The sequence below is a fragment of the Xiphophorus hellerii genome, chromosome 20 (genome assembly GCF_003331165.1).
Source record: "Xiphophorus hellerii strain 12219 chromosome 20, Xiphophorus_hellerii-4.1, whole genome shotgun sequence".
In the NCBI taxonomy this organism is placed as follows: Eukaryota; Metazoa; Chordata; class Actinopteri; order Cyprinodontiformes; family Poeciliidae; genus Xiphophorus; species Xiphophorus hellerii.
The window spans coordinates 31,491,013-31,514,005 of NC_045691.1; the positions used below are offsets into that span (position 1 = coordinate 31,491,013).

Consider the following 22,993-nt stretch of genomic DNA (forward strand, 5'->3'; position numbering starts at 1 on the left):
CTTTTATACATGGTATAAATCCATGCGACTGGTTGTTTGTGTCTGTTTGTTCTTTGATGAACTGGTGACCTGTTTAGCCTGCAGTCCACTTCCTGCCTACCGACAGCCGATAACAGCTGCACCATCACCCAAAAACAGTCAGGAGGTGTTGAAAACAAATGTGATAAATGTAAAGGAAAAAGTAAAGAGAAAAAAAATCTCTTTTTTATCTTAAAGACATAGTCACACAAGTCTAATGATGGAAATAAGTCTGCAGTAGAGAGTGGATGAAGAGGTTAAGGAAATGTTTGGTCCCGACTGACTCACCCAGCAAAGACAGCTGTCAGCTGAACTGACTGCAAAACTGATCCACCTTCAACAAGGTGGATCAATACAGAGTGGCTGTTTCCAGTCAGTAAAGGTGATTAGATCATAAGAATATAGGTCATAAACCCACCAATAGTCATTGAGGCACATACCTTCTCACACATACAAGCTCGTACAGTTTTTGTATGAGCTTGGATTTAGCTCATACAACACATGAGCTAAATACCTATCCATACAAGAGAATATTTAAATTACAAAATGTGTTGTAATGGAGTTTTATTTCTTTATGAATGTTGTCCCAGCATATATAATTGCTTACCATTTTCCATTGGCAATACTTCTGTCGTAATGTGCGGTTGTGAGGTGGTGAGGTAGGTGGGCCCAGGTTGTTGAGTAAATGATGATAGTTTTTAACGACAAAGAGTACAGTATCCTGGCAGCACAGGCGAGCAAAGGCTAGGAGCTCAGTTTCTGGTAGCACAAAGGCAACGACACGACACACAACAAGGACCCAACATTTTAACACAGACACAGGGTGGGATTAAGTACACCATGGAGTAATCAGGAGGAAACAAGAAACAGCTGGAGACAATCAAGGGGTAGGCAGGACAACATGAAGACTCCACTGAACACGGAAACCTAAATTAACACACAGAAAAACCAAATCCTCACAACTTCTTCCAGACTCAGGCGTTCTGAAAGTCCTGTCTGTCTATATTTTTACTCAGGGAGCCTCCAGACTCTTCCTGCAGCCGGCAGTCGCTCTCCTGGCCTGCAGAAGTCCAAAGTCCAGTATGATGGTCTGTTTCTTTGTTTGTGTAAAGTTCAATAGGTAAATTCCAGGCACACATTTCACATTCTCTCTGAAAGAGATTTAATAAAATCTGGAGGGTTTTTTTGTTGTTGTTTTTTACTATTCTTTAGGAGAACTGCACAATGTATCTCATTTATTGACAAAAATCTATCTCCAAACATTAATAAGTCCTACAACAACAAAAAAAGAAACTATCCAACTTTGTTTTCACTTCTGAATGTTTCCATAAGTTTTAACTAAGCACTGAAAACGTTTTGCCTACAATTCTATCTGAGGATCAGTTATAATTTATAAAAGAAAAATAAAATAAAATCTTGACAAACATAATCTTAGAGATTTTTTTGTCATTGCTGAACAGTGTCACCTGTTGGGTTGAATGGGCTCTTTGCATCTCAGCTTCCGCGTTCGGGGAAAAGCGGCTCAATCGTTTCCGATCCATTGAAAAAGGCTCTTTCCACTGGGTGTTTGCAGGGCTTGTCCAAGGTAACAATTAATGATGTACATCGATCTGAAGCCCCAACAAGTAAGCTGGAGAAAGGTTTTAAGATGTTCGCCTCGTTATACAAAGGTGAGTTTTACTTTCTTTAAACTTTGTGGCTAACATTAGCTTTAGCTTATGCTAGACATTTTTCTTGTAAAAATGTGCTATTTAAGTATCTAAACATTTTTCATCCATTCTAACGGACAATGTTTTTACCTTGTTTTCAAGTATATTACGTGCGTTTATTGTCGTTAGTGTCAGAGACAAAGTAACGGGGGATTTTACGGTTCGGGCTTTTTGCTTCTGAAGCCTGAGGAACAACAAGCCCATAGCTTAACAGTAGAGCAGCTCTGGTGTCGGAGTTCTAGTTTAGCTGACTGTTCAGGTTCAGTGTTGTTGCTTTTAGAAAAATATGGCCGTGTTCCTTAAGGTCTCCGTGTTACTTTGCTGTATTAGTTTTGCATGCTTCTTGTGAAGCAGGACGGTGTTTACAGCAGTGTGTACAGGTGGATCAGTAGCTCGGCTGTCTGGCTCTGGTCTGCTCTCTAGTTCCCATAAACTCTTTCAGGCTGAATACAGAAGTGATTCCATGGAAATAACACAGGAGGCTCCTTTACCTTCTTCTTTAGGCTGAAGAAGTTGATCCGGAGTGAAGTGAAGGCTGTAAACTTTGCTGTGCGGCGTTAGCTTTAACTGGTAGCCACAAATATTTACAAGCCACCGTCTTCTTAATTCAGGGCCGCTTGGAAATCCATGAAACCTTAAAAGCCCATTATATTAGGAAGACAGCAATGTTCATAGTATTATTTTATTTGCGTCTGAAATACGACTTTGTCTTTTCTAGCTGTCATGGTAACTCAAAGCGGAAAAAAGAGAGCCGCATTTGCGCATGCGGTTGTGACGTCAGCGCAGCAAGTGCAAAGAGCCCATAAGTTTATGTCTGTATATTTCAGTCCTGTATAACTGCAATCACCAAATTTTTTTTTTTTTGTCACGCTGGATTCTATAATCTCAGTTTACATTAGGGAAAGTTAATCCAAATTCCTCTTAAACAAATCTGTTTCATTAATGTAACATTCTCAAAGGGACACTAAAGGTCTTAAAAAGGTCCAAGCAATTATTATGAATAAAAACATTTCAAAAATTGAATAAATAAACAAGATTTAAACAAATATTCAAGAATGTGAACCAAAAAATTTTGCTAAAAGGAAATATCTCAAGATCTTTTTAAAAAAGAGTTTTATTGGTTTTATGTCTTACTTGTATATTCTTTAAAGTTTTACTTTTTGGTAGTCATTTGGTCTTCGCCATTCTTTCATCTTTTACTTTGTAGTTTAGTAGAGTGTTACCAGCTTAGTGGGTTTGTAGATTTGAAACCGTTTCAGATAGGTTTGTTTTGTATATTTGCAGGGTTGCCTCCATTTTATTATGATCTTTCTGTATTATTGTTATACAAAGAAAAAATCTGGGGGCGTGCCGGTGTGGCGTAGGGGACAGCGCTACCCATGCTTGGAGGCCCTGAGTACTCGACCCGGCTGTCACGGGTTCGGACCCGACGACACTAGAGCCCACAAAAGACCCCTTGGAGGGGTAAAAAGAAAAAAATCTGTTCACACAAATACACTTGACATCTTATTTACTTAGAAAATGGAGTGAGACGGCTGAAGAGTGGCACTGTTGCCGACCTGGAGTCTTTCTGCATGTTCTCCCTTGTCTCTGCATTAGATTCTAAAGATCCAAGAATTTTGTGGATTTTTCAAGATTTATATATTCACACATTGATTATTTATGCATTGCAGTTGACGAAGCCAGCCTGGGGATGTCAGTGCTACACAGATAAAGAAACAGTAGGACGCTCCAGGAGTCGAGCATTTCAGTAAAAATCTCGAGCTGCAGATCTGTAAAGTGAACCCATAATCACTTTAACAACTATGCAAAAGATCAGGTTGTCAGCCAGTATATCAACACCGACATCAGTATTACTTTTAAGTGATGTTTTTTGTTGGTAAAGTACCATCCACTACGTTTCATGTCATCAAAATCTATATCAAGGATTAAAATCAGGAGTGTTCAGCCTAATGGAGTTTCTACTGCAAAGATCAACCCGGAGAAAGATCCAGAAACAGCTCGCAAAGGCATGAAAAGAGAGGCTGGAGCTAGTCTCCCGGTTGCCATAGAAACATACCTGCTTCTCAGCAAAGCATCATCATTGAACTCAGACAGAAGTCTGTCTGCTGTGGAGGGAATTGGGGAGTGAACGAGAAAGACAGGCGAGGCAGTGCATTTTAACCAAATCTCTCAACACAGAATTGGCCAATCAGAATTCAGGGCCTCTCCCGAAATCCTGCACACAAAAACACACATGCATACAAACAGCGTGATCGGAATAACTCGCATTCCAAAGAAGCCCTCAGCACAGCCTGCAATTTGATAGAACCTACTCACACTCGCCACGTGTGGGTGGAAATTCATCCATTTTCTGTACACCCTTGTCCCTTAAAAGGGTCAGGAGGGCTGCTGGTGCCTATCTTCAGCTAACGTTCCGGGCGAGAGGCGGGGTTCACCCTGGACAGGTTGTCAGTTTGTCACAGGGCAACACAGAGACAGACACAACCATGCACACACACACTCACACCAAGGGAGAATTTAGAGAGACCAGTTAACCTAACAGTCATGTTTTTGGACTGTGGGAGGAAGCCGGAGAACCCGGAGAGAATCCACGCATGCACAAGGAGAACCTGCAAACTCTGTGCAGAAAGACCCCGGGTTCGGGGCTGCACATTTCCACTGTGCAGCCCGGTGGAAATTCAATGAGGTTAAAATAAAAAATAAAAACAACAAAGGTTACCTCCAAAAGTCTCAGCTGGAGTTCTCAAAACAAGAATGCATTTACACATATGTGGATGACGCATTATGGGTTAGGTTTTATTTACAGCAGAAATCAGACTTGATCAGTTGATCAAACAAGATGACACCAGCTGCGTTTCCGTTACGAATGTGCGCAAAACTTGGTCAATATTCTGATTTTGCAATTGCAGTGTTTCCACTAAATAAGAAACACAAGTAAAACAACACGCGAATAAGTTAGTTCACGCGATAAGTCATTAAGGGAACCCAATGCAGGATAATCCAACTACTTCCTCTTGCCTTCTCTTTGTGGTCTGCACCAGTGGCAACATGTTGACCATGTGATGCCAAAAACCAAACTCATCCTAGTGCCAAAACTTTTTACTGAAATTTGCCGTGTTTCCATTATGTTAGTTGATTTGTGAAATGTCAAAGAACGCAAACTGACATGGCCTTCTCGCTGTGTTTTTCACCAGCTGGTGAAGTAACTTGTCTTTGATTAATAAACTGTGATAACACACTGAAATCAGCAAAGAAATGACAAGAATAACTTGGGATTTTTTCCTTTTTTTTTGGCTGTTGTTTTGATTCTGTTGTATTTGATTCTCACTCTGCCCAACTCTGGGGTACAGTACACATTCTGGACACAATTTTGTTTTTTGCCCTTTTTCCCTGTGGGTGGCGCTAAAGGAGTAAAAGCAGCAGAACAAGCAGCTTTGTTTCCCTGAATGTTGAAGTGTTGAACACTACTGAAAATGGCTCCATACTGTACCACTTCTAACTTTACTTTTTAATCACTTTTATTGTACAACTTGTAGGTAACACCCATTTCTTTCCGGTGTTTATGTCTTTACTGGTCTTAACTGTGTAACTGGAACTTGTCAGGTCACTCACTGACATTGGACAACCAGACCTGGCTCGCGGTCTCCGATGAAATTCATTCCTGACATAATTGTTCAGGATCAGGTTAGTCGAGTTGGACATCGCACTCGCTCATCGACGCCGTTATGAAAGAATAAAATTGGCAAACAACCCCTCACCAAAATCTGTGCACACTTGGCACAATGCAGACAGACGAGTCAGAAACGGCCAGACTCGTCTCCAGTAGTAGCAGGGATGTCCAAAATGTTTGTCACGTGGAACAAAATTGTCGAATCAGAAGTACTGGCAGGCCAAGAACAAACTGAAAGAAAGTAAAATCAAGCAAATAAGTTCATCCTTTTTGGTAGGAAAAGGAAATTATTGATTGTAGATTGAAAAATGTAAATGGATTTTTCATGTTTGCCATATTAAAAGAAGAGCATTTAGTTTTCAAAAACATTTTGGCTCTATTGAACAAATTTATTCTCAGTATAAGAACGGGCTTTGGGTCACTTTCTTTCAAAACATTTGCTATACTTAGTCAAGTGTAATAAAACAATTAATTAAAGCTGGTGTGGGTCCAACAAAGTAAGTTTACCTGTAGCAAACGTCTCTGGATAGACGCGGATCTACTTAATGTAAAGGCTTGGCTATAAAAACACCAATACTTTGTGTCATGTTTAACATTTTCCGTTGTGCTTGCGATTATAATTTGTATTAGCTGAAGCTGAAATCTGAAGATCCTTGGACAAAGGATGAGATCAGAACTGCCAGGTTCTGAGGAAGAGGAGAACCACAGAGAAACTTCAAGATGAAGAGTGTTTGGTGAGATGATCAACTCCTACCTAAAGACAGCTGCTGACAGAAGACATTGGAATATGACGCCCCATTAAAATGACACACAATACTGTTCAAATATTCCTGATGTTGCATTTTATTTTGTGCTGTTTTTTTTATTATTTATAAAAGGACTCCTTCAATTAAAAGTTGTTCTAGACCAACACGGTCACATATGAGAAATGTCTGAGGAACCGAGGTACTTGGACATCTCATCCTGAGGGGGTGTTGATGCTTACTAAATCTGCATAGCAGTTAGTTTGTTCATATTTCCTTTGCAAATATTTCTTGTAAAATTTCTTCTGATTATCACAAAAAGATGGCCAAGTACCACCTGGTGTCTGTAATTCATTTTGAGGTCTGGGCCAGCAGCCTGCAACCTGTAGCTCTGCAGCAGCTCCAAGATTGATAAAGAACTTGCAAAGGTTTTTAGATATAGATATACTAAGAAAAAAATGTGGGTTTTAGCTGTTTTTCTGATTTCTCATTGAGTAATTACAATAAATTTCCATAACAGAATGACAGGAGGGCAGCGGAAAAGGCATGCAAGGCAGGGTGGGGAAATATTGCCCACTCAAGATGTGGGACGATGATACAGCATCCTATCAAAGAAAACTGCTGAAGTTAAATCAAAAGGTGCTTCAACTGAGAATTGTGTGATGACTGAATTAGATTGATGTAATTAATTTCATGCTTTGGGGTTATTGCGCCTTTTTTATTTCCGTTTTTCCAAAATTATTTGCTTGGTTTTGGGATAAACTGTGAAGGCATACTCATAAGCATATGTTCCCATGTCAGAGAGCAACTGTAAGGCTACATATCTCAATTTTTTTATTTTGTTTAGATTTTATTTCTCAAAGAATTTCAAAGTCCTGCCATTTTACAATTATGTGTTACTTTGTTTTGGTCTATTCCATAAAATTCACATCAAATTTTATTTTATGTATTAAATCCAGTTTTACAAAAGCTGAGATGTTTCTCATTTTTCTCAGCACATGTAAAAAAAAAAAACAGCATAAATAGTTGAACCTTTTTTTTTTTTTTTTCAAAGAAACCCTACATTTATAATTAGAGGCTGTAACGTAAATCGGGATTAAAGCTGTAATGCAGAAGGACCTGCTACCTGCATATCCTGCTACTGCAGTCTGCAAGGTGAGACAGAAGAAAGTCTTTCCCGGCAGTGGTGCAGCCAAAGGTGATCATTTAAATGCAACCCAATCAATTATCATATGTACACAATGTCTTTGCACTCTTGAACGTATGATTGCCTTGTCGCTTTATAGTCTTCAGGGACCCACACTGAATTGGATGTTTGCATCCAACCGTAGGGCCTCTTTTTGTTTTCTCAACAGTGAGGCGTCAACCTATCCTGCTAACGGGGAGGGCGGGGGCGGAGGCTAGCATGTAAAAATTCTCTGACGAGCAGCAAACACATGCAATAAAAGGAAAAGTCGTCGTTCGAATTAGCCAATGGCGGCCTGAGAAGGACGTGTTGCTGCTCTCCAGGTCCGTAGGGGGCGGTGCTGGCCAGTGAGGACCATCCCCTCAATACCACCTGGTTTGGTTGCACACAAGCTGCAGTTTCAGTTTGTTTTATTCACCATTTTGAGTAGCGGAAGGTAAAAAATAAGAATATTTGTGTTTGGTGAGCGAAACCTGGACGTCCTCTTATTTTCACGCGCTAGCTCGGACGGTGGAGTCGCGCGGCAGCCTCGCGCCTGTCGGTGTTGTGCAGAGCGGGAATCTTATTTCTTTTACCCCCCCTCCCTGTTCTTTTTCTTCTCCCGTCTCTAACCTCCACAGTATTCCTGCAAAATGTCAAGACCAGTGAGGTAGGTGTTCTCGTTTCGCCTCGTTCTCTCTCTGTGAGTTAAATAACGCCACTCGTTGTCTGGCTTCACGGATAACATGCACGCTCTCCACCATGTTGGCCTTAATGAGCCGCCAATGGATTCATTTCATGAAAAAATAATGGAGGTGTGTTACTGAGTGTTTTTCCTGTGGGCACGCTCTCTTTCTAACATGGATCCCAGCGGGGTGGTCTGCACGCGCACCCCGCCGCTGCGTCGTGTCTGTCTGCTGCTTTTCAAGCGGATCCATGATGAGTATTGTTGACTCTCATGTAGGCCAAGCGTAACATTTATCGGTGTGATTCAGCCAGCTCTGGTCGGTTAAACCGGGCCTGGCAATATTTTTCCCTCCGTTAGCTGAGAATGAGAATATGGCTACCCATTCATCCAGGGGAGGTTCTAGCACGCAGCCAAGTAGCCCCCCCTCGTCATAGAGGGAGAGAAAAAATCCCCGGAGTAGGTGGTGGTTGGCCTTAGGATTTGATCTTGTTAGCGCGCATGCTGGTCATGTCGGTGCAGCACTCGCCATTATTGTCGCTTTCACAGCTTTTTTTTGTGCTAAGGTAATACGCAGCCGGGTTATGCTGTACGAAAATGTCGTCGTCGTGAGGGTTGAAGGGGGTGGGGGGGAGAGAGAGAGAAAAAAACGAGCGGGTACATTTTCAGCGCTGTAAATTAACACTGCTGGCTGATGTCACGAGGAGGCGGAGATGTACAAAAAGTCACCACACCCCCTCAATACCCCTCCGCCCCTCCAGCGCCAGATCCCTGCTGTGATGGCAGGGCATGAGGTGTCCCTGCGCTCTTTAATCCAAATTAAAATGCCCTCCAGCTTGATTAGAAGCCAGTTTGTCCCGACATACTTTAGTCTTTAAAGCTTTTCTTTCTTCTGGAGTCTTAAGTGATGTGTTTTTTGTTTGTTTAGCAGTACTTTGGGATTACGGTTTACTTTTTTTTGTTTTTGTTTTATTGAGCAACTTCATTTTGTAGTTTGTCATAACTATAAGTGTACCGACCCAGCTTTCATTGGCTATCATCCAATCTAATTCTTTCTAAGCGCTACAAGACACCAGAGCTAAGTTTGAAAGCACATTTTAGTTTTAGTCAATTTAGTAATCTTAGTCTTTTTAGTGATACAGTGGACCCCATCTATTTGCAGTTCATTCTTTTTCTATGGAATGTAACTCCAAATTATAACTAGAAATTTGTCTATAGATATTTTTTTATGGAGCACATCTAAACTAATATAAAAACATAAATGCAGTCTTGGAAGCTGGAATACATGGACGCTGTGCTATTTGACACACTATTGGCTGACGTTTGCAAAGCAGCCAATCCAAAAGCGGCATTCATTTTCCTCATTGCTGATTGGCTGTACCCGACAAGAGCGGAAATAAGGAAGACTGTAGATGTTCACTTCTGCTGTAGTGTGTAGATGATTTCCATTGTGCATATCTATGCATATTGAACTTTAATAATTGGTTGTTCTAAGCGTTTTTAGAGGGGGTCTCAAACCTTTGCAGGCTTCAGCTGGTGGTTAGGTTCTTAATGCCGCCACCAGGGGGCAGAGCAACAAGAGAAAGAGAGCTTGTCTTGACTATGGCAACTTAGTGGCTTTTTCCTAGAGAGGAACAAGCCTTGTGATAGCGACTCGATTGACGAATGTCAAAACTGGATTGTTTTGATGTTAATTTCTGATCTAACAAAGTGGACCTCTGACAGGCATAAGGTAGGACTGAGAGATATGGCTGAAAAACATATCACAATAAGGATTTCATATCAGTCAATAAAAATGATTGATTAGTTGTTGTTTTTTTTAAATAGTCTTGCCAAACTGGTGACATGACATTTCCTGGAAATATTTTTTAATCTTTTAGCAGTTATGAGGCCCTGTGGCAAAACCTGAAACTACTCAGCAAGTTGTTGCTAGGTAACCAAAGAGTGAGTGAGGTTGTTAATGCCACCAATCTTGCTTAGCTGGTCGTGAGAGGTTGAGCAGCAAAAGCCTTTCTTCTGCCTACATCCCCCAGAATGCTGAGTGGTTCTAGATCAGAGACATTATTCAACATTCTGTCGGATGTTTATCTACTGATATCGATCACATCTATCGTATCTAGATGTATTACTGATTATTGGCATTAGCCCATGCCTAGTTAAGGGTGATTATCACTTTCAAAGAGAAGGTCTCTTAGAGAAGATCCAAGCCATATGCAGGATGTGTAAAATAGAGAAGGCATATTTTTAAAAACAAGAGACATTATATTGCGCGTTTTGACTTGGAGGTGGAGGTAAAACTACACAAGATACCAAAAACCCATCAAGCTAACGACGCTAACAGTTACCCCAAACTCAGAAAAGGCTAATTCCGATTATTACAGTGAGTGAAGATTTTAGCACTATCAAGAGTCCTTGAGAATCAGGTGTTTTGTACTGTGAACTAGTCTTTTAACATGTGACCTCAAATATGCTTCACTGAAACACTGATTCACACACATGCATGTGAGACCAGAACAAAGTGAATGAAAAAGGTCTAAAAAATAAAAATGTAACTCTTATATGATGCACAGGAAAATTTGTGTAACGTTCCTGTTTCCTATCATCAACTTTTTCCTTTCTAGCCATTTTTGTTGACCCAACAAATGGAGTCAACAAAACAATTTAACAAATTAATAGGCAGAGGTCCACATTTATTATTCAAGCTTCACAAATGTAACAAGCAGCTGTGGTTCAGCGGAGCATTGAATGGTTTTACAAGTCAAAAAAAAGTATTTGGCGCCATTGTTTTATAGAACTAAAACATCAAGTGCAAAACCAAGAATCTGACATTTTTAACATTTTAATAGAAAATCTCCCTGTTGAAAATGCTTTGAAGTTGAACTAAGCACAAAAGTATGTCACATAAAAAGTCTTCAAACAGTAAAAGTTTGTGTAAAGATCAAGACCTTTAATTATTTTCTGCATGTGGTACAGACGTCACACCCCCAGGAAAAAAAGAAAGTAAAGTTTATCCATGTTTCTGATGAGACTGCACTATAAGTTGTCGTCACATTTATCCTTACGCTTCCTGTAAACCGAATACTGACAAAACGTACAGATTTTTTACATTCATAAGCATTGCTAGGCTTGCGTTAAGCTTTGAGTTTTTCTTTTTGTTTCAATGTTGTTGTTTTTTTTTGTTGTTTTTTTCCCCATCATGGCTGACTGGTTTATTATGTCTGTGTGGAGAGGAGAGCTAACCCATATCCAGGTCATATTAGAGAAATGTGTGATAATGATATGTCTTGTGATAAACAATTTTAGAAGTGTTATTGTATTTCTGTCTTTGGTTTTTTAAACAAACATAATCCAGATAAGGAGTAGTCTTGTCTTTATACAGGGGACAAAAAATGTAAACTAATTATTGCCGTTGCTGCACATTATTAGAAAATCTTTTGATGGCCATGTTAGTTGCCGGATATGCCGATTTTCTTTCTAATAAATATCATGTTTATTGCATGCATATTATATACATTGCAATATTGCTACATTTGCTATATTATGTGCAGCCCCAATTGCAAGAAAGTTTTCTTTTTCTGTGTTCTACTGGGATATGTAGAAATATTAACAATTAAATGCTATTTTAGCCACAAGTGGTCAGGTATTAAAGGCAGTACATTCAAATAGTTGGTCATTTTAAAAGTTGTTTCCCCAAATATGCTCATTTATGAGACACTGAAGGAAAAACATATGGAATAGATTTCCTCTGAGTTTGTAAGAATCATTTAAATATACATGCTTATTGCACAGAACGCTTTGGTTTGTTGTTGCACTGCTCTTCATCGTGTAACAAGTTTACTAGCTGGCTAATAAATTACCATAATAAGAGTAATAGGCAAAATTCTTTTTATTTTAAACCCAAAACTTTTCAATAAGCTGACCATCTGTCCTGTAAACAAGATCATAATATCATCGTTCTAACCCCAGTCTGCCTGGTAAAGGCTGCCAGTACTTCCAACAATAACTTTTATTGAAATGTTTCATGTAGATTTTTAAGTGCTTGTCAAAATCATTAAATGAATCCCATTAAATTCTGGTTATTTTTCTGCTGAACTATTGAAATGTCATTTATGGACCACATGTTTATGGAAACGTTATAGCTAAAAGAACGAGTTAACATTGTGAAACATGGGATTGAAAAAAGGGTCAAATAAATCCACGAAATGTGACTTAATCCTTACCAGCAGGTACATGGCTGGGCTTGATCCAGGCCATTCTGGAAATGTGAGTTTCATTCTTGTGGCTTCTACCACAGAAGTACAATTATGGTATTAATTCAAAAATTACATCAATGTAATAAACCATAAAAACTGCAACATATTTTGTCAGTAGCATTGAGAGGGTGTTGTGCAAGGTTTCCCCCAGAAAGTCATTCATCCAGCAGCCCGTCATGTTTTTGAGTTAGAAATCTTTAAAGTTGTCAAGAAGTTTGAATTTATCACTTGATAATTGTGTTATTGAAAGATTGGAAGATTAATACCTGAACTCCAACTATAAAGTCTGAAAATGCAAACATAAAAAAAAACAACTTAAATAACTAAGCAATTCTTAGCCTGGTGGGGGTACTAGTAAAGCCTGGTGGCCCTCCAGGTTTATCACACACTGGGGGAAACCCTGGTCGTGTCAACTTATCTTCTAAAGTCGTTCCTGCTCTGAAGCGGTATGATTTTTCATATAGTGACAAGTTATGTTTAAGAGGCTGACTCCAATGTGTGATTGAAAGACTGCTGAAACATTGCACATAAGTGACCAAAGCCACAGCAGTTGGTACAATCTCTCCTTGTTGCTCTTTCACTGTAGATTTCAGTGTTTCCCAAACACCTAAGCTGTCAGGAAAACTAAGAAATTCTAAGTTATTCTGCATTTTAAGTTGAATTCCAATTTATCAATTTCCCCCATTCTTTCTGTTCCCTGCATAGTGGAAAATCATACGACCTTAAACAAGTATTATCATCATCTAGTCACTCTGATGGGGGAAAACACCTGTTGTGGGATAAACCGCCTTTACCAGGTAGACCCTGATGCATAAAGGCTTGCTTGGATGTGCTATTGAAACCTGGTGTATGCACACAAAAAACAAAACATGTTTTTTGGTATGCAAGGATCCTAAAACATATCCTTTGTACATCCCATGTTCAAAAGTCATGTCTTTGGGGAGAAAGGGGAATTTATAAGGCTTTTATACAGATTTGGATTTTGTACAGTTGCTCTACTAGAAAGAACAAAATGTTGGATTTGTATTATTCAAATTCCAGGGATATATACCTCGCTGAAATCAGACCTTCTGTTGGCAGTCGGATCACAATCTTGTTTTGTTTTTTTTCTGCTTTGAATATTAACCCTTTGTTCAGATAGAACGTATCCTGGTATTAACCAGCTCCTTTTTCTATGCTTTGCTTGGTCCAGAGGACGTGTGTTGAGAAACGATTACTTCCTGGATGTGTGGACTCTGTTTAAGTTTTAAATTTTACTGTTTAAGTTTTAAATTTTACTGTTTAAGCTAATGTTTGGTTGTGATGCGTGTAAGGCACCAGTTCAACACTATGAAATTTACTGAAAATTAGCGGCGCTGTAAACAACCATCCTCCACAGCAAAGAGAGAACTGCCTAGCCAAACGAGGCAACTGTTCATGTTAATTCAATATTTGGTAGTGTGGTCGACATGGACTGAATGGCTTTGTTCACTTCCTCTGCTGTCATTGCCAAAAACTACAGGCAGGCTACAACTCTAAAACAGCAGGAAATTAGCATCATCTTTCACAACTTCTCCTTCTGCTCGCTGATTGGCCTGGTTAAAATTCTACCGGAGAAATCTAGCTCAATTGGAGAAATCGCAGGCGGAGCACTGAGGGGCGATGAGAATCTAGCAGAATTGCATAGGAAGGCAATGGTCTAGAGCAGGGGTCTCAAACTCCAGTCCTCGAGGGCTACAGTCCTGCAACTTTTAGATGTGCCTCTGCTGCACCACACCTGAACAGAATAATTAGGTCATTAAGGCTCTGGAGAACTGATCTACACAAGGAGGAGGTCATTAAGCCATTTCATTCCAGTGTTTTGTACCTGTGGCACATCTAAAAACTGCAGGACTGCGGCCCTCGAGGCCTGGAGTTTGAGACCCCTGGTCTAGAGGCTAGAGGCAACCTATTGAAAAAAGAAAATTATGAGAAGATGGTCAGAGGAAGTTGAAGAAGCCATGCAAGGTTTTTTCTGAGGCCACAGACTGGGGGGCACTGGGCCAGCCACATGGAGGTGACTGACTGGGCTCTAACGTGTAAGGAAAGGTTTCAGAGGCATCGTGCATACTGTTTCATACAACAGCAGCATCATTTTTTTGTTGTTAAAAAATATTGAACATGTTTTACCAGTTTCTGCCCATATACTGAGAGTTTTGTGTAAATGTGAATCAGTGGATACAAAACCAAAATGTTGGTTGCTGCAAAACATGCTAGATGTTTTGCAGCTGGTCTAAAGAAAACTGTTGGTATAAATTAGATGATCACAGATGTGCCGTCTGCCTAAATTTAGTCTTAACGGTGTTTAGCTATTTCCACTATTGTAGCAGTTCTTGAACGTTTGTGTTCCCCAAACTGAAGCTGTTTGCCACCTAAGGCTAAATCTATACACATAACCAGAATAGTTATGTGTACATGCAAGCCACACAAGGTCCAGTTCAGTTCATCCGCCTCTGCCTGGCCACTGCTAGAGGTTTTTCTACCCAAATAACACAATGCACACATTCAGGCAGTTTCTTTGTTGCTTCCACTCTATTCCGTAGAGGGGAAACACAATAGTGTTAACAGTCTCCTCTCCACTTTTTATATTCTGGTATCAGGTGAAGCTTGTAAACGTACTCTGTAATCTGATCAAATGTGTGTATTTATGTTCACAGGAACAGGAAAGTGGTGAACTATTCACAATTCAACGAGTCTGACGATGCAGGTAAGCAACGCTCTGTGTGTTTCTCTGTGTGTATCTTTCAAAACAAAATACAAGCTAGCTAATGTGCCAAGCATGAAATGACGGCTGGCATGCAGATGAAGTTTACGTTCTTAAACCTTTAACCCGTTTTATTCATTTGTGCCGGTCTTATGAATGCTTGTTTGTGGTCAGTTTTCATTGGGGTGAACATGTATCGTTGGAGATGAATGTTTCTCTGACACTACGTTGCCGGCCCTCCACTTAGAAATCTCACACCCGCTCTGGAGTAGCTTGCTACTTGTGCACACATTCATAATCTTTCAGTTATTAACTCCAGATGATCCATGTGCTTAGATCAACCTCATATTCAGTTAGACATGCAAGGCTGCTGGAGTTGAGCAGTAAGACACAGCCAGGCTGCTGCTGCTGCTAATCAGATGTTTACTATTCAGCTTCACAGGGTAACTTTTACTGGCCAGCACTTTTTGTAGCTTTTGTTTTTGGTTTTCTTTTTTAGATCTGGCCTGCCAATTCCTCCTTTGAGTTTTTTATTTTTTTGAAAGACTATAACCCATCGACGCAAAGACAAATATGGAACCATTAATGATTTCATTAACTATGATCAAAACCCTGGTTTTCTGTGATGGAGAATAACTTTGCAGCTCTGTTGGTATCGTATCATTTTGCCAAATATACCTTCATATGCATTATTATTCACAGCACTACCACAGAAGCTAATATCTACAGTCTTGGGAGGTGCATCCAATCAGCACCAAGGAAAATAAATGCTGCTCCTTATTTGGCTGCTTTGCAAATGGCAGCTAATAGCTTAGCATTGCATCCTGGACAGAGCTTTCTGAGCTGCATTTTCTTTAGAATATGTTTGATATAATCTACCAAAAAACGGAACATTTGGGCAAATTTTACTTGAATAGTTTAGAGTTACATTCCATAGAAAAAAATCTGTATGTAGATGGTATTTTATAAACTTTAATTCAACAGATGAATTAAAAAAATGCATGAAAGGATTACAAGACCCACAAATTAATGGAAAACAGTTGTATGTTAGTGTAACAATAGATTATAATTTAACAAAGTAAAAAAAACAATTATTCCGGAGTAAATTAGTAGTGAAACATTTACTCACTGCTTGTAGATGGATGGCTGAGAATGTGAGCTGAGATGTTGTCCTTCCTCTCCTCTCTATAGATGAGGAGTATGGTGGCGATCGGCCAAAGAAGGTGCGCCCCGCCCCTCGTGAGCCGAAGCACAAGCGCTCGAAGAACTCACAGGATGACAGGTTAGGACGCGATTTGGATTTGCTTCATTCTGCTGTTGGACCTGGGCTAAATAATGCTAGATTTATGAGCGCCAAGTTCAGGAACTTTGAGCAGATTGTGCTTTAGCTTTATGTCAGGCTGTTAAGCACAAAGTCTGGTGTCTTCTGCTTTCTTCCAGTGAGGATTCTGATGAAAAGCTCTCCAAATCCAAAAATGATTCAGCAGGTAAGTTTGTCCAATCGGTTTGCTGAGCACATGCTCCACGCCGAGCCGAGATCCCGACTCCCTGACTTTCCTGCATGTCGTGATGCAGATGACTTCGGCAGTGAGGAGGAAGACAACGACTTTGGAGAAGAGGAGGAGGAGGAAGGAGGCAGCGACTACGAAGAAGAGAGAGGAAAAAAGGCAAAGAAAGCCAAAGTGGAGAAGACCAGTAAGAGGGGCCCAAAGAGAAAACGGGCTGCAGGTACTGGCTACCACTGCACCCAGCTTAAAATATTATGTTTAAGACTTTCAGATCAAACAGTGTGAGTTTATCCGCATCGTTTTTCTCCTGCCTTCATGTGTTTTTTTTCCCCCCGTCGTAACAAGCGCCAGTCTAACAACTCTCTGTGTGTACAGATGACAGTGACGACGACAAGGAAGTGAGTCGGAAGCGTACAGTGAGGCAGGCTGCTTCCAAGGCCGTGTCAAAACAGAGAGAGATCCTGCTGGGGGACGGAGGCAGTGAGGATGAGGAGCACGAAGACCAGGAGGAGTCTTATATGGACCGTACGTACAACACCAGCAGCTTCGCTAATCTTAGGGCAGCAGGACAAGGTTTGCATTGCCCGTTTAGTTCTTGTCTTCTAAAATGAGAGAAACTCCAAAGAATCCAGAACTGGCCAACTGTGACCCAGTATGGAGAATTCCACATGCTAACCTATAAAAGTTTGAGACTCTTAATATAAAGTGTATTTGTCAGCGGTGCGACTTGATTAAAATTCTAATCGAGTTCATTGCGGGGGGTTGTAATTAATTAATTGAAAGTCATTATTGACAAAATAAGCAACATTCAATTCAGAAATCCCCTTTTGCTGTTAAATAATTGAATAAATAGACATGAGTTCAAACTACAAAGATATTTATTGTTTTGTTTTTTTTCCCCCAAACTGTTACTGAGGTTATTAAACCATCCGATTGGAGCAAAGTTCTACTCTATCCATCATCTTTCCAGTGTTTCAGGAACTCCTGATAAATCACGGAACCTCTTCAGAAATATGGACGGTGGACGCTGACATTAGCATTGAGGACGTCTGTGCTGCTGCTACATGTTTAGCATTGAGATGCTTTTTTAGGCTTGAATAGCTTCACTGACAGGCTAACTCCGTTTAGCATAGCTTGAGCACAACAATAGTCTTTTCCGGTGTCCAATTCAGATCGGTTTCTGAAGCAGAAATGAAAACCCCATTGGGCCAATAGGTTTCGTCATTCATTGTCGCATTTGCGTCAGATTTACAGATGTACCAGAAACACGCAAATACAAAGGTTCCGGCTAGAACGTATGTTTAAAAAACATAAAATAAAATTTTGCGTTAAAGTCTGCGTAATTATTTAATTAATTGAAATTAACGTGGTGTTGTTCACCTTCTTCTGTCTCGTGATGGTTTTCCTGAACCTCCATACTGGCATTTATACATGTAACAAACAATCTCTCTCACAGAGCAAATATGGATAAATATTACATGTGAACATTAACTTCCAGGTATTTAAAACCTCCTGTGGGAATAGTCAATTACGTATTTTAAAGCCTTTCTTTTAAAATAAAATCCCCTCTTTATTTTGTTGTAATTCAGAGACTTTTTTTAGTGAACATTTACTTTGAAAGTCCATCTCTTGCAGAGCCTGGTTGCTCTGGTGATTCCCACCTTTTCTGGGCAGCTGTTTGACTGCATGTCAGGATTTTCTTTCCTTTTTTTACAAACTAAGTTTCCGCCCTCTCTGTTCACACACACAGCTGATGAGTCTGGCAGTGACGAGGACTTCATGGTGGAGGATGACGATGACAGCGACTACGGTCGCTCCAAGAAGAAGGGAAAGAAGGTCATCCGACGGGGGCGGCTGGAGAAGAAGGAGAAGAAGAGCCCCAAACCCCGACTAAAGGCCACAGGTAGTTAGGAAACCAATAGAGATGCCAGTCTTTCAGTGTGCAGCAATTCGATTCCAATTTTTATTTATTTATTTTTTGTTTAGCATCACAATTTTATTCAGAAACAATGTTAGTTAAGAATCCAGTTTTTCCTATTGAAACGGTCGTTAGATTCTGTTTAAATGATGTGACTGACAAGAGGGAGGAAGCATTTAGCAAAAGCCTTTCTGTAAGGTTCCATACTATATTATATATTCCATCAGTTTATATTTAAACAAAAATACATTTCTTCATCAAATTCTGCAACTAACAGGTTAGCTTAGCTTCCTGGCTTATTCTTAAAGGGGCAGTATTATGTAAAATTGACTTTTTACATAATAAAAAAGTCATTTTTTTTATTAATTACAACATGTTACAATGTTATTCCCTCATCAAGTCATAGCAGGTCTGATGTCTTGATTCTTCGTGCATGTTTGTAACTGTGCAAAACGCCTGTCTGAATCTAGCCCCGCCTTCCAGGACCAAGCCCAGATTAACGGTCCTCAGTTCATTACCCAGAAAACTTTTTGAGTTATTTTTGCCTTACAAACCAACACTGAGGCAAAGACGGTGGGCAAGAAAATTCGAGTCCTACATCAGGTCTGTAAGGTCATTAGTGGGAAATAACGGCGAAATAAACGATAAAGCCCAAGAGGAAAAATAACGAGGGACACAAAGACTGGTTGGATGAGTGTGAATGCTGTGGGAAGCATTTTGCACGTACAAAACGGGTGAGAAATTACTTTAAAAATACCAGCTTGTGAAGACCTGCCTTCAGGAAAATGCTTAAAAATAAATAGTAGCATAAAACGGTGTTTAAATGTCAATACAGCAGTTACTGCAATCTGCACTAAATCCAGCATAACTACCGTCACTCATTGATCTGGAAATGGTCAGATGTTTAGCATTGTTATTTTAATCAAACTGAGTTGGGTTTATTTTACGCTTAGCCATCCGCCGTGAGTTGTTGACGTCAGAACCGCACACGGTAGAAAGCTCAGCCAGGATCCAATCGATCGCTCTTAGAACAACAGGAGGTTCAAACTCCGCTCATTCATTTTTAGCTTACAGAAAAAGGCGCCAAGCCGCCAAATAAACAAAAGCAAACTGACCAATAAGCTTTAGGCTTTGACGTGCCCACCCACACAGACACATGTGCGCTAGGTAGAAGATGTTTTGACACCAAAGATTTTATTTTTTTTTTTCTCCACAATTTTGTTAATAGTATAGAGGATTAGATAATAATTCCAGAAATTATTCTTTTCTTTTTCTAAGGAAAATCTCAAGGTACCAGAGTGGGTACAGCCGTACAGCTGCAGGCGCTGCTGCCCTCCGAGAAAATTCTGCAGGCATCTGCACACAGTTCTGAACTTTAACGCTAGAAATGAGTTTTATACATAAAGCAATTTATTTCAAACATGTTTATAATTAACTTTTTTTTAATTCTAAATATAAACAAATGTTATTACTTCAATGCAAAACCATTTAATTAATGCCAGTGCTCCCTAATGACAATGGCTATTTTTAGAACTTGCTCTGCGGGCGACTGACAAGGTCCCCTCGGGCGACCGGGGGCCCGCGGGCCCCGTGTGGGTGACTCCTGCTCTATAGAATGAAATAAAACATTTTTTTTATTTTGTTCCAGCCCCTGATGTCAGAACTTTTACTCAGTTTTACTCCAGGCTGCATAACAGTTCACATCATTTTTAGTGATTTGATGTGAAATTGTTGCAGTTTCTTTTTCTTTCTTCTTTTCAACCAATGAGATAAGTTGCCCTGAGCACTTCCCCTCTGTCCTGCAGTCACCCCCAGCCCCATGAAGGGGAAGGGCAAGGGCCGCCCCAGCACCAAGACCATGGAGAAGAGCTCACCCAAAGAGGAAGAGGAGGAGGAAGAACCAGAGAGCCCTCTGGAGGAGGAAGAGGAGGAGGCCGCCGAGAAGAAGGAGGAGACCTCCCCCGCCACCAAGACAACGAAGGAGTCTGCAGGAGGAGACGAGGAAGAGGAGGAAGACGAGGAGGAGGAGAACGGCTCAGAAGAGGAGGCGCCCTCTGGGGAAGACTAGAAGATGGCACCCGCTCCTTCCCATCCTCCACCTCTCTCTGTCTCTCCTTCACATGTTTGTTTTCTTTTGTTGCTCTGCATTTAGGGTTTTGTTTTTCTTTTTGTATTTTTCCCCTCCTAGTGGCCTGGCTCAACGATTTGGAGAACGTCTATTTTTTTTTTTTTTATTTCAGTCAGCATCCTATCTCCTCCAGCATCCCAACGTCTCCTCCGTCTCTGTAGGACGGTGAAGCGAGCGTCCGTCCTGCAGCAGAGCAGCAACCTTTCTTTTCTCCCTGTTTTACTGGTTCAGCCCATCCCACGTGGCGTTCTGTATCGGTCGGAAAAGCGCTGTATCTCATGCACGTCGACACGCGCCCGGGTTTACGCCCGTTTCCTCTCTGCTTGGTGTTTTCAGCGCCGCTTAACGCCGTGATGAGTTTTAAACACTTTATTTAAGACATTTCTGAGCTCACTTAAAGGTCACGCTTGTCATTTTTAATCATTTTTCCTTCAGCTGCTTTTTGGAACGGTTTCTCTTTTGTATATTCAGCTACATTTTTTTTTTGTTTTGTTTTTGTTTTCTGAAACAACGCCCCCGGCATGGCTGCAGCATCCTAACATCCAATCCTTTGTGCCAGGCACCTTCATTTCCTGTTTTTTTTTTTTGTTTTTTTGTTTTTTCAGAAAAATGCAACAAGAGGTGTTCTTTGTTTTGAGAGTTTAAAACAAGATTGTTTTTTTTTCCTCTCTCTCCTGTTGGTTCGTTGTTCTAATTCTCTATTCAGATTTTTTTGTAATGTTTGTTTTTTAAGAAAAAGAAATAAAATGTATCTTGATTTTAAAGAAAATCCGTTGACCCTATGTAATCTGTTCAGTGTGACGGTGGGAGCAGCTCTCTCTCTCCCATCAGCTTTTGTGGTTTCCCGTCGGTTTCCCATCACTTCGGTTTTTCAGTACTTTGAGATGCCCGCATTAGAAGTTAAAGTAGACCGGGCAGCTCCGTGTTCGTGTTCATTTGTCGATGCCTTAATTTTCATTCGGTTTAATTATTTTTTTTTCCACCAGTGGCTCTAATGTCATCCCCGAAGGCCTGAGAATGTAACGAGTCCTCACGTTTCAAGCCTTTGCTAGCAAGGCGGCTGACGCCCGGCTCGAAACGAGTCACCAATTAGTCCGATCAGCAGACCATCCAAAGCCATAGACGATCTCAGAACTCGTGATTTGTAGATCAGGTGCAGCTCTTGTGAGATTATCCTTTTGTGTTTGATGTCAAAGCAAAAAAAGAATAAAAGAATGAAGTTGCTATTGCGGTCTTGGGGACAGTGTTTTCGTACGGGTCGTCCTGAGGTCGCAATAGAAGTTCGTCCCAGCCAGGGCGCCGGAACCTTCGTTCATAAGCACATTTGATTGTTTCCCGCCTGTCTGAGACAGCAGGTCAGTGTTTTTCTACGTACAGGTCCCTGAATTGGCACCGAGTCCTTACAGTCCAGCCGTTTTTAAAAACTTGGAGGTTAAAAAAGAAAGAGGCTCCTCTCTCCTACTGGAGGCACATGGTTCTGTTCCTCTCTCATCCACTCTTCAACTTTTCTCTGTTTTTACTTTTTTGTTTGGTTTCTTTTTAATCTACGTTGAGTTGTTCTGGCAATGTTAATGTAAGCTGACTTGTGATTCCTACAGCGACCAGGCAGTGAAGCTTTTGTCAGTCTAGTCGGGAGGGGGGGGGGGGGGGGAAGGAACACTGAACTCTTCAATCTTTTTGCATGTTGTGGAAAAAGTGCGAAGCGATGATGTTGAATAAATGCTGGCAGTAGCAACATTGTGGTCTAAAGGAAAAGTATTAAACAATGTTGATAATGTTTTGGTTTCCCAGCTTCTAATAAAGGCAACCTACTTTTTATACAGATTACCTGCTTGTCTCATGACCTTCAGCTCTGTGTGAATGGCTACTAGTGTGTGAGATGTTTGGTTATTTAGAAAATTATGCACAAGGCTTATTTGTAACAAAATGCAGAGATAAAGATAACGCAGTAAATCACTTAAAAGATTAAGTGATTTAATCACTTAATAGCAGCAAATAATTGTGTTATGAATGTTTTAGACAGGATATGCTCATATCCTTTATTACCTTCGTGTACCTAAAATTAAGTCCTTAAAATGTCTTTATTTTAAAAAGTTAGTTGGTCTTTAATGTTTTTCACAAGTCTAAATTTTGTCTTGACAAATTTATTTATTTATATATCCTATGTATTTTTTTTTTTCTTGCGGGACTTTTCTGTCAGGCAAAAGTTTGAGTCGCTCTACTGAAGCATATTAGTGTTGAAGCTACTGCGAACTAGCTTTTAACATACCCGTGCCAGCTAGCGTTCATTTCGTCCATCATTAGTAACTGCAAATTTCTCGCCAGTTGGCTGGTCGAAGTTAATACGTTTCTGTGGAGATGAAGGTCTTAAATTCCATTCACAGTGGTCGTAAAAAAAATGTCTTAAATTTGAGTCGGTGAAACCTGCCGAAACCCTGTTATTAAGATTAAAGGAGTGTAGTAGTTGTGAA

The 22,993-nt window shown here is 40.3% G+C and overlaps 1 protein-coding gene across 1 annotated transcript; it reads left to right on the forward strand.

Moving 5' to 3' along the window:
• The first annotated feature begins 7,675 nt into the window (after positions 1-7,675).
• On the forward strand, positions 7,676-22,349 carry nucks1a (nuclear casein kinase and cyclin-dependent kinase substrate 1a). The gene is made up of 8 exons (XM_032549413.1): positions 7,676-7,978; positions 14,922-14,971; positions 16,160-16,250; positions 16,409-16,455; positions 16,544-16,696; positions 16,852-17,001; positions 18,227-18,379; positions 20,200-22,349. Exons 1-8 carry the CDS (start codon positions 7,962-7,964, stop codon positions 20,460-20,462), a joined length of 924 nt encoding a protein of 307 aa, XP_032405304.1. The 5' UTR covers positions 7,676-7,961; the 3' UTR covers positions 20,463-22,349.
• The last annotated feature ends 644 nt before the right edge of the window (positions 22,350-22,993 follow it).